The sequence below is a fragment of the Dipodomys ordii genome, unplaced genomic scaffold (genome assembly GCF_000151885.1).
Source record: "Dipodomys ordii isolate 6190 unplaced genomic scaffold, Dord_2.0 Scaffold147, whole genome shotgun sequence".
Classification (NCBI taxonomy): domain Eukaryota; kingdom Metazoa; phylum Chordata; class Mammalia; order Rodentia; family Heteromyidae; genus Dipodomys; species Dipodomys ordii.
The window spans coordinates 650,618-662,841 of NW_012267363.1; the positions used below are offsets into that span (position 1 = coordinate 650,618).

Here is a 12,224-nt window from a genome sequence, read left to right on the forward strand (position 1 = left end):
GACGGCGGCGACGCCCTGAGCGAGCAGAGCGGCGCGCCCCCGCCTTCCACGCTGGTGCAGGGCCCCCAGGGGAAGCCGGGCCGTACAGGCAAGCCGGGTCCCCCCGGGCCTCCCGGGAACCCGGGTCCTCCGGGTCCCGTGGGACCGCCCGGGGAGAAGGGTGAGCCAGGAAAGCCAGGTCCTCCCGGGCTGCCGGGCACCGGGGGCAGCGGCGCCATCAGCACGGCCACCTACACCACGGTGCCACGCGTGGCCTTCTACGCTGGCCTCAAGAACCCTCACGAGGGTTACGAGGTGCTCAAGTTTGACGATGTGGTCACCAACCTAGGCAACAACTACGACGCGACCAGCGGCAAGTTTACGTGCAACATTCCCGGCACCTACTTTTTCACCTACCACGTCCTCATGCGCGGCGGCGACGGCACCAGTATGTGGGCAGACCTCTGCAAGAACGGCCAGGTGGGCCAGGACGGGGGATGGGGCTGGCCTGGGGGCAGGGCACCTAGGGAGCCTGGGGCAAGTGCGTACCCGATGGGAATCGACGGGCCCTGCAGGCAGGCGTAGATGGAAGCTCCAAAGTGGTCCCCTTAAGCATCAGCGATCATCGGGCACCCGTAACTCCTTGGTTTCAGGGTGCTAGCTTTAAGGCAGATACTGATGGGCACCGCGGGACGGAAATGGGGGAGATTATAACCTAACCAAGCCAGAGCACAGGGCTCCCGGGCGCGCGATCTGGCTCTGGGCAGGCAGATTTTGGCCATACCAACTGAGAGCTCAGATTCAAGCTGACGCCAACGGGCGATTTAGGGAAGAACAAAGCTCTAGGGTACCGGCTAGGGAGAAGCAGACTCTACGCCCGAGGGCGCTTAGACGCGTGGGGTGCGCACAGGCGGAGAAGGCGGATGGCAGGAAATGTTTTGGGCACAAAGGCAGAGAGGGAGTTGGGCGCAGAAACCTTAGCTGCAGTAAATCGCCTGCCCAGGAGAAGGGACTTTTTGACTGATCTGACATTCTGCATAATCCGAGAATGCAACGCTGCTTCCCACTCCAGAGCTACCTAGCGCAAGAAGGCAGCCTCCGGGGAAAAGTTTTTCTTCCAGAGGCGGGGCGAAGAGATGGAAACTCTTCCAGGTCCAAGTCCTCCTTGAGCCTACTATGTGGTGATCCTGACTGTTCCCTAGACTGCGCCAGGATTCTGATCCTGGGACTGCCTATGCGCAGCGCTCTCCTCAGAACCACCCAGTCGGGGACCAACAAAGACCCAACCCTGTTCCAGAGTGACAAACCTACCTAGGTCTCTGGCTACTCAACCTTCCTTCCTAGTGCTCCCAGATCTTGGTGGCTTGGGAGCGCCAGGGGGCGTGGTCATCATGAGCTTTCTAGTAGAAGAGGGATGTCAGGTCAGACTAAATCTTGGCTAGTGAGAGGTAGTGCCATTGAGACCAAAGACATTGGAACCCCTCCCACCATCAGCACTAACCTGAGAGTCTGCTTACTTTGGGGTCTATTAAGCTTGGAGAAGGGGATAGGAATACATAGAAAACCTGTGGGTGGAATCTATCCCTTTTTCTCTTTCTTCTACCCTGTAGGTTTCTCCCGCACCCTCTCAATTCTGTCTCTCCTTTCTGCTCATGTCTATCTCCTTCCTGTGTCTGACAATCCTGTATGTCTCTCACTGGCTTTCTAGTGTCTCTCCTCTGGTCTAACCCCCTCCCCACCCCTCACCCTTCTGTTTGTTAATGATTGTGTCTCTTTTTCACTTGTATCAGGCTTCCTGGTATCTCTGTTCTTTGTCCTTGCTTCCTGATCAAATGGGAGATTCCAGTATCCAGCAAGTACTCATTCTGCAGACAGCCCCATGATTCCCCTTATTAATCACCAATAAGGGATGCAGCAATGTCACCTTCATTCATGGAATTTCTTTCTTGCCCCAAAGTTTGAGCTGGCTAAAACCTGAGGTTTTAGGGCCTGAGGATTTGTCTGGATAGGGAAGCAATCAATAGGCCATCATTAGGCCCTAGATCTTGTACTACCTCGGGGAGAAAAACAGCCTGAGAGATGAAGCAAGAGGAGGCCTCATAGATGGCATGTTTGGGGTGATGCCACTTTAGTTACTAGGAGGTAAAATTGTTCCCAGAACCCCTTCTTTGCCCTGTAGTAGAAACTGTGCAGTAAAAGCAGCATCTGATGAAGGGGACTCACAAGACGAAAGACCACAGGCTACTAGAAAAAGATGGATTTGGCTAGTATTTACAAAGCTTGGTTTTTTCCCTTGGTGGTCCTGGGGTTTAAACTCAGGAATTCAGGCTTCCTAGGCAGGCACTACTGCTGCGCCAAGCCTCCAATGAGACATGTTACTCAGGACCACTCTCTCCAAACAAAAACCCAACAGCAACAATGGGACCTACAGTCTTATCTCTCACATCCCTTTGTGACTTCTAGGTGCCCATGGGCTCATTTGACCCTACCAGTCATTCCACATTAGTTTGGAGCCCTACTAAGAACCAGATTTGAGGCTTAGTCCTATTTGCCCAGTAGGACTTCAAGGCCTACGTAGGTAGGAACAGCACTAGTATAATAACACACCCCAATGAGTAAAGGTAGACTGAGAGCCCAAGTCATTCTTATCCCCAAGATAGGTAGGCTGGAAGAGTGGTTCAACATGTGTAGACCAACCTGACAGTGGGGAAAGGATGATGGTGAAGCTGGCCTATAGGTGAGGAACCACAGCTTGGGAGAAAAATAAACAGTCAAGTGTAGGGAGAATATAAATGGCTCAGACGTGAAAGAGAACGTTTCAGTAAGTGAAGAAAACAATGACAGGGCTGCACAATGGGTGGGAATGGAAAAGGGGAGTTTGCATCTCCCATGTCTTTCAGATCAGGGCCTACCATGGGCTTTGTGTGCCTGGCTTCCTCTCTGCACAGAGGATTCCAGAAGTTCTTTGGGAAGGCAGTCAAATCTGCTTTTTTCTTGGGGCAAGACCATTTGGAGAGGGAAGTTGCCATCTTCATGCCTAGTGCTGAGATTCCTTGTCTGAGGTTCACTGACCATTCTCCCTGGGATTAGCTTTGTGTCAATACCCCACAATCTGCTGGCCCCAATCACTGGTCATTAGGACATGAGGAGCCTGAGGAAAGGGGTTTAGGTTGGGCAGTGTTATGGGCAAACTGAGCTGTCCAAAGCCACCTCCATATTTCAAGGAGTCAGAGTGTATACAAAATTGATAAACTGGGCTGGGGTAGATACCAGAGCTTGTGGCCAAAGTGTTGCTTGGCAAAGGGGGAAGGGATCTGGGGAAGCCCTTGTCCAAATCGGCAAGGGCTTGGACAACAGGGGCCAATTAAGGTATAAATTGACCTAACTGGCAATCACCTGCTTACCTGGTGTCAGGATTCTAGCCTCTACTGACTGCTGTCTTTCAGAGCACAGTGCTTGGCCAATTTGTGAAAACACAAGTGTCCATCAGGAACCAGGCTGGCTGCCTATGGGAGTTATACCTATGTATTCAAACCTATAGCCTCAATTTGGGACAAGGACACATTCTTCCCCCAACTCCTCTGGTCAGACCACTGCCTCAGTTTCCCCTCCTGGCAACTGGAGATATTTTGACAGTGCTGCCCTGGCCTCTCTTTCTCCCACCCCTCATCCCTTTACCCCCGACTCCCCGTGATGATCACAGACCCGCTTTCCTGCTTCCATGGCAACCTCAATTCTCCCACCTTCCCTTAGGCTCCCAGGAAGAACCAGACGCTTCATTCACTTCCAGTCTTGGGCAGAGAATTGGGACCCCTGGGTTCTGTTCCTGGATCCCCTACTGTCTGAGGATGGAAGGGCATAAATTCTCCCTGCCTCCATGGATAATTAGGATAATTACAGCAACAATCATGGTGATGAATAAATAATAAACAAGCATAACAGTTCTGATGCCTGTCACATCACCAGGAGATTCCTGATGACAGATGACTATATTCTAATGGATTTTGGCTATTAAGGAGCACACTGTTTTAATGAGTTAAGGCTAAATTAATCTGGGTAATAAAAATAATTGTTATTAGTAGTAATTTATTAGCAAAGATAATGAAATGCATGTATTATAATAAATACTACCAGGATTAGGGCCCAGGGAACAATACAGAAGTTGGCTGCTTGCTTTCAGCTCTTTACTAAGTAGCTCAAAGACACAGCAAGATTGAAATTTTACTTTTCGTTGCCATCCAAACGGTTTTGTAATGGTGAAAGTTGTGAGATAAGTTCTGGTCCATCTTTCTAGACAAAGAACCTGACCTTGACAAGGACTCTTCCCTCATTTTGTTCCCTCCCATCTTTAGCTGGACTAGGAATTTTCCAGCTAATAGAACCAAATACTCCATCCAAGATTTAAGGAGGTGTTGAGGGGAGACCAAGGGCTGGAAGGATTTGGGATTTTGCAGGGGAGGATTACAAATACGTTGAGTCCTGTTCCTTGTGGCATTACTGCTGAGTCAGTATCTTTGGCCCAGATGATCTACAGTTCTGCCTCCAGAGTTACAGAGAGAATAGGCTCTTCCCCTAATTTGGCTTGGTTCAGTGGACACCTCAATCCTAGGCTAGGCAGCAGGATGGAGAACTGCCTTCAGAGAAAGGGGCAGGTTAGAAATGTGTAAAGGGGAAGCCTGGCTGAGAACTTTATTCTGGGCAATCTCCCTCACCACAAGCCATGATCCAGGAGATGGCTCTACTCCTCTTCTCTATCCAGGATATATCCTGGGCAGGTCCCAGATTCTTTATTTTCTATTTTTTTTGTCGGTTGTGGGGCCTCAACTCTGGGCCTGGGCGCTGTACCTCAGCTCTTCAGCTCAAGGCTAGCACTCTACCACTTGAGCCACATTGCCACTTCTGGCTTTTTCTGCTTATGTGGTGCTAAGGAATCGAACCCAGGGCCTCATGCTTGCAAGGCAAGCACTCTACCACTGAGCCACTTTCCCAGCCCCATAGTCCCAGATACTAAGGCTGAGGCATCATATTGCCTTAACTGTTTGAGAGGAATGTCCATAGGTAATTCAGCCATCACCACATATCCTTAACATCTTGTGATAGAGCTGCTAAAAGTGACAATAGGCACCAGGCTATTGTCAACTACTCAGGAGGCTGAGATCTGAGGATCATGGTTCAAAGCCAGCCCGGGCAGGAAAGTCCATGAGACGCTTATCTCCAATAAACTACCAGAAAACCAGAAGTGGAGTTGTGGCTTAAGAAGTAGAGCACTAGCCTTGAGCTACTGCAAACAGTCCTGGTTCTGGGATGGTAGCTTACTAGAAGCCTAGTATTGGACCAGCTGCTTGACCTGTGGAGCTAAGATGCGTCCTTTTGTTTATCCACAGATAGAAGCACAGGTGGGTGTGGCATCATTATTATTAAAGCAGAGAGGAAGGCAAGCTGAGGAGAGAGGGAAGGACGTCCAGGCTGGGCCATCAGAGGAGGTATTGAGGTTCTCAGAAGGCCAGATGGGAAGACCCACTGTAGTTGAGGAAGATCTATCTAGACTCCGAATTCAGACCCAGATGAACCTTGCACTAGAATCTAAGGCTTCTCTATTTGTTTCCCAAACATGTTGTGTATATTAGGAGGGGTTGGGGTAAGAATGTCATGGAGAAGCAGGCTGAGCTTCCAGAAGGGACTGAAGCTCCCTGCCATGTGGTCACCTTACCTCCCTCCCCTCTCATCTCCTATCCTTCACTGCCCCACTACCCATTCCTGCCCCAACCCCACCCGGCAGGTGCGGGCCAGCGCCATTGCCCAGGACGCAGACCAGAACTACGACTACGCCAGCAACAGCGTGATCCTGCACCTGGATGCAGGTGATGAGGTTTTCATCAAGCTCGATGGAGGCAAAGCACATGGCGGCAACAGCAACAAATACAGCACTTTCTCCGGCTTCATCATCTACTCTGATTGAGCCCTGCCCATCGCTCTCCATCCTCTGTTCTTCATCCCCCAGGATCCCTTCCCAGGAGAGGCAGACACTAACCCATCCCTTACCCACTCCTGGCTGTCTGACCCTGGCCACCAGCCCTACCTGGCTGAGAAGCCCCCAGCTACCCTACTACCACCTAGGCTATAGCTAGGCATTCCCACTACAAAGCCGCTGGCAGTAGATGTCCTGATCCCTTGGAGGCAGGATGACTGCAGGGCCGCAGCCTGCCCTATATGTTTATACAATAGGACCATTTATTGCCCACCCTAGCCTGCTAACTAGCACTAGCATAGGGGTGGCAGGGTGTGTATGTGTGGATGTTGTTTCCTGCACTGAGATAAGCTGCCCTTCCTGGGGGTAGATGGGAGGTGGTAGCTTCCCAGCACTGGAAAAACTCTGGCCAACTGGGCTCCATCTGATCAAAGTTATAATTAAAAAAAAAAAAAAGATTTCCATCCTGCAGGGGTTTCAGTATGTACCCTGAGGAGGAATACAAGAGGGCACCATGATCCATGCCCTCTAGATTGGTAAAGAAGTCTGTTGTAAGCTTCTGGAGACAACCAGATGCCAGAGTCAGAGCTACTCTAGGAGGAGAGAGGATAAAAGATCTGCTACCCACTACAGCCCACGTGGGCTAGAATTGAAGCAGCTCAGATACATCATCTTCCATGATGGAAAAATTCCATTTTTGCATTGCTGAAAGTGGCACCAGCATTCTCAAAGCACAGGCAGTCCTTAAACTAGGAGACCTAGGGCCTCTTCCCTGTGATACTGTGTGTGGTCCTGGACAAGTCACTCCTCTCAGACTAGTGTTGAGTTAATGATGGCCATGTCAGAAGGAGCAAGCTTTACACTAAAGACTAGTGACCATGATCCAAGCAACTCACCTGGGGCCTCAGTTTTCTCATCAATAAAACATAGATAAGGAGAACTACCTTGCTTGAGGATTCAAGAGGTATTCTGTATGTGCTCAATAAACATAACTCTTATTATTTATACATCACTCTAATGTTTGAAAAATGCTTTCAAGTATGCCATCTTAGGTTTCCCCAAAACATCCTGGAGGTTGGATGGGTATATTTGCTGTCTAGGAAGGTTAATGTGACATAGTTGCTAAGTCTTATGGCTGCATTTGAATCCAAGACACATTGTCTTGCCAAGGCCAAGTCTTTCTTCTAACTTGGGGGGGCAGGCATGACATGCATACAGGACTTTCTTAAATAATTACAGCTAATTCTTAGCTGACACTCACTGTGCTAAACACCGTGTAAACACTTTATGAATATTTTCTCATGGATTTGTGAGGAGTAAGGAGTGGATCCATGGGAGATGAGCTCATGCCTTTTAACATAGAAGCTGTTATTTTTTCCATTCTATTTATTTTCATATTTGAGATGAGGCCTTGCTATCTTGCCCAGGCTGGTCACAAAACCTCCTGCTTTGGCCTCCCAAGTAGTTGGAACTACAGGTGAACTTCACCATTCCTAAACTATTTATGCATTTTATTTCATTTTGGGGGGGGGGCGGGGGATCAAACCCAAGGTCTTATTGTGCTAGGCAAATGCTTTACCACAGAGCTACATCTTCACCTTGCTTTATCCATTTTAGATGAGGAAACTGAGGCTCAGAAAGGTTACATAACTTGCCAAGATCACATAGATAGGAACAAACAAATGCCAATATTCGAACCAAAGACCCAGTATATCATATTTCATAAAGAGCTAGGATTTCCAAAGCAGAATTGAGGCTGGCATTGGGGCAGCCCAGCCCTGCAGAGGCTTGATGTATTTATAAGCATCTGCCCTGGGCAGCAGCCCTGTAGTGAGACTTTTGGAGACTCCAAGGTTTTACATCTGGCTCCCTAGTCTGGCTCAGCTGGAGAGGCAGGGAGGAGGGGCGGCCTCTCTCCTGGCCAGATCCCATGTATGGACCCTTGTCATGGCTGACAGACCTGAATGACTTCCTTTATTCTTCCTTCTCTCCCCTAGTTTCCCCCAACTACCAGCTGTGGCCATTTAATAAAATTAGCTTAATGCTTGTTCCTTCCCTGTGGGGTCTGGAGATTGAAATCTGCGGGTCCCCACAAACCCAATAAAACCCCTGGCAGGTCTGGCTGGAACTAAAGTCTCCAAGGGAAGAGTGATTAGATTAGAAGGTACTCCTCCTGCCCCCCCACCCAGTGCTGCCCACTGCTCCCTGTGATTCTTTAATAGCCACATTGGCCTGGAATTACCCAGCTGCCACACCTGGGGGGCTTCTACTCTCATCCCAGAGGCCACAGGGACTGGCCCAAGACCTCTGTTATAATAAAAAGCATGTTAATCGTTTCTACAGTGAGTACCTCACTATCTGGCTTACTTGCTTTTCTTTTTGGTGACTTGACAATCGTGTCATTTTGAGAGATGGGATTGAAATCTCCATTTTTTGCAGATGAGGAAATGAGAGTTTGAAGAAAATTCATAACTTATTCCATGGTCATGGAGTAAGCTTATATGACAGTTGGGACTGGATTGAAGGTACTTTCACTTTCTTCTTTAAAAAAAATCTTTTTGGGGCAGGGAGGGGTGGAGGTGGGTCAGTCACAGGGCTTGAACTCAGGGCCTGGGTGCTGTCCCTAAGTTTCTTTTGCTCCAGGCTACCGTTATACTACTTTGAGCCACACCTTTACTTCCAGTTTGGGGCTGGTTAATTGAAGATAAAAGTCTCATAGATTTTCTTGGCCTGGTTGGCTTTGAAGTATGATTCTCAGATCTCAGCCTCCTGAGTAGCTAGGATTATAGGCATGAGCTACCAGCACCCGACTAAAAATTATCTTTAAGTAGTTGTATTAAGGAACTGCCCTTCAACAAAGTAGTTTATGACAGTTTATGAATACAGTGCATCTTGATCAATATCATATCCCCTCCTTCCCCTCCTCTTCCCCCCCCCCCCAGGTGAAACTAGGGTTTGAACTCAGGGCCTAGAGCTTGTTAGGCACTTGAGCTATGACTCCAGCCCAATCAAGGACTTCCTCTTTTTTTTTTTTTTTTTTTTGGTGCCAGTTCCAGAGCTTGAACTTAGGGCCTAGGCACTGTCCCTGAGCTTCTTCGGCTCAAGGTTAGCACTCTACCACTTGAGCCACAACACTACTTCTGGCCTTTTCTGGGTAGTTTATTAGAGATAAGAGTCTCTTGGACTTTCCTGTGGTGGCTGGCTTGGAACCATGATCCTCAGATCTCAGGCTCCTCAGTAGATAGGATTACAAGCGTGATCCACCAGAATCCAGCTTTTTTCTGCCTTTTCAAGTCTACGAGTATTCTATACAGCCAGATGTTAGCTGCTTGTCACTTAGGTAACATCCTAGCTACAGTGGAATCTACAGTGCTTCTCCCATGAAACAGCTGTTCCCTAAGAGCAAAATCTGTTTTTTTACCCTCAGACTTGGGGACACCCTGAGGGTAAAGGCTGTGTTTCCATCATCAGATTAGGAAGGCAAGTTGTGTGTCTCCATCAGACTAGGGGACCTTAAAGACAAAGACCATTTTCTCATTAGATTGTCAGCTCCTTGAGGGTTGAGAGGTACATCTCCACTGCAACCAAGGTTATGCAAGTTCCTTGGAACAGAGACTGCCTCCCAGTAAGTGACTCTGATGGAGACACTAGCCTAATTTTCTTTCTAGTTCTTTCCAGGATGAAGGGACCATGTGTACCCTTGGGCTGGGCTTTCCCTAAAGGGAAGACCGTCTCCTCAAACTTAGGGCTTTCCAAGAGCAGAGGATATGTTTCCATCCCCCTGCCTCTAACCTCCTCAATCAGTAGTTTTTCAGGGGACAGAGTTGGGTGGGTGTTGGAAAGGAAGGTGGACAAGCAGCATGGTGGGTCCATACTAGAAGAAGGAAGCAAGAAGCCTCCCTAAGCTGCTTCCCCTTTAGAGAGATGTGTGATTAATTAGTGAGTAATGTCCTGCCAGGAGGGGAGTGTGACACAGGTGCCCCTGGAGCTCACCCACACAGAATAGTAGGCCATTTTGTGTCCAGGTGGCTGCCAGCCCAAGGGCCCAATGTCACCCCAGTTTCTGGGATTATAGGAACCAGAGGGGCAGTGGGGCTCACCACTGGGGGTTGCCCTAATTGGATGACTTTGTAGGAAAGCCAGGCAGGTGTGTTCTGCTCTCTACCTCAGCTTCCTACAAACACATCTGCCATGGCAAGGTCCAGGGGTTAATTGGCTCCTGCCTCACTCCTGGTAACCGATATTTCATTTACTGCTCAGAGGGGGAGAAGTCCAGACAATCAATCCTGGACAAGTATCCAGGAGGCAGCAAAACTGTTCTCGGAGGAGTTCTGAGCCCCAGAGGAGGAGATAAGAGGCAAAGACCTAGAGATAGTGGTCATGTTCAAGGCAGCTCTGGCCTCACCAGAGTTCTGCTGACCCTCACAACAGTCCCAACAACCCTAAGAATTAAGAGAAAATTTCAGGGGTACAGAGTCTTCTACCTCAACTAACTATGATGTTTCCCTCTGCCCTGGTTCCTTTGCACTTATTTATGTGCCCCCTCCCTCAGATAAAACTGTGATGGGTTAGATGCTGTTAATAAGGTTATTTTCACACGTGAAGAAGGTATATTTGAGAAGCAGAATTGGAGGTGTGAGCTCCTCACTCCCAGGTAACAAACTTAAAATCCTACAAATGAGGTGATAATAAAGTGGAAGTGATAAGTCTACATATGTTTGGAACAGGAAGGGAGTAGAAGGTTATTGAGAAGTGGCAGCCGGAGGCTAATGGGGCCAGAGGATTGTTCATTAATACCCATTCTTTTATTATTTTCAAATAGTTGTACGGAGGGATTTCAATTTAACATGTCCATTTAAATATATAATTCATTTTGATCATTGTCACTTCTTCCATCATTCGCCCCACCTATCCCATCTTCATTCATCTCATTTCTTAGTTCCATTTTCACATATGCACATTGAATATTATGACTGTATTTGACCACCCTTCCTCTCTCAATTCATCTGCCCCCCCCACCCTTACTTATTCCTCATTCCCCTCAGACAAGATATGTTTCAACTTCCTGATACTCATTTTGTTAAACTGTTCATTGTTCAAAGGGGTTGCGCTATGGAAACACATTCCTGCATGTTCCATACTTGAGTTTGCTTGAGCATGTGACATGGGGGTTTCAAAAGCCCATTCCCCTTGTACAGCCATCATTCTCCTGATGACTACTCAGTGCCTTTCCAGCTTCAGAGCTCCAACTCAACTTATCCCTTTGCTCCATTTGGCTTCCTTTTCTTTTCTTCCACAATATTGAATACACCAGCACTACTCCCACCAAGCAAACAAATAAACAACCTTCCTATACACAGCTCCTCTTCCTAGAAACTACTTGGAAAAACACCCCATCTGTGACACCTACCCTAGTCTCCTTTGTTCACTGGTTCTTTTAGCCAATATTTATTGAGTACCTATTCTGTCAGGCCCCTCAAGGGCAGGAGATAGTGTGAAACTGTCTATCCAATGGGTGACCCATTTCCTACCTCATAGATTAGCCAGAAGTCACAAGAGGAAGACTTCATCAATTTTCCACCATAAAAATCTACAAGTTTCCCTGCACCTGTGCCCTTTTTTGTTTCTTTTCTTGCCTGCATGGAAGATGTTCTTCATCCCCTATCTTCCTCAGGGTGACCAAACTCAGGACTGTCCCAGTTTTAAAACTGAAAGTCCTGTATTCTATGGAATTCCTCAGTACCAGCCCTGCAAACGGAGGCAGTTGGTCACCCTACTCCTACCTTCTGGATGATATTAATAATTACGTGAGTATGCATTGGTACTGGGGCTTGAACTCAGGGCCTTGTGCTCTTGCTTGTGTTTTCCCCTCAAGGATGGGACTTTTACCACTTGAGCCATACCTCCCTCCATTTCTAGTTTTTTGCTTGTAAATTGTAAATAAGTCTTATCACATTCCTGCTCAGGATAACTTCAAACCTTGATCCTCAGATCTCAGTCTCTGGAGAAGCTAGGATTACAGGTATGAACAATCAGGCCAGGTAGGGCAGAATATTTATTCCATTTTGTAGATAAGGAATCTGACCCTCAAGAGAGCCCAAGTATCAGCACTAGTTACCCATTGAGCCAGGACTGGAAACTCCCAATACCCGTGCAAGGTTCTTTTAGCAGTTGCAAATCAGCATGAGACTGGCACATCAGAATCTAAGCAGAGGGCAGCTTTGGAGGATTGAGACCTTGTCCACTGGTAGCACAACAAGCCAACCCTCATATGTAC

The 12,224-nt window shown here is 48.1% G+C and overlaps 1 protein-coding gene across 1 annotated transcript; it reads left to right on the forward strand.

Annotated features, from left to right (window-relative positions):
* C1ql1 (complement component 1, q subcomponent-like 1) lies at positions 1-6,948 on the forward strand (the record flags this gene model as incomplete). The annotated part of the gene is made up of 2 exons (XM_013031934.1): positions 1-459; positions 5,759-6,948. Coding segments are annotated over 2 exons (639 nt in total), but the record flags the coding sequence as incomplete, so codon positions are not given.
* Between the last annotated feature and the right edge of the window lie 5,276 nt (positions 6,949-12,224).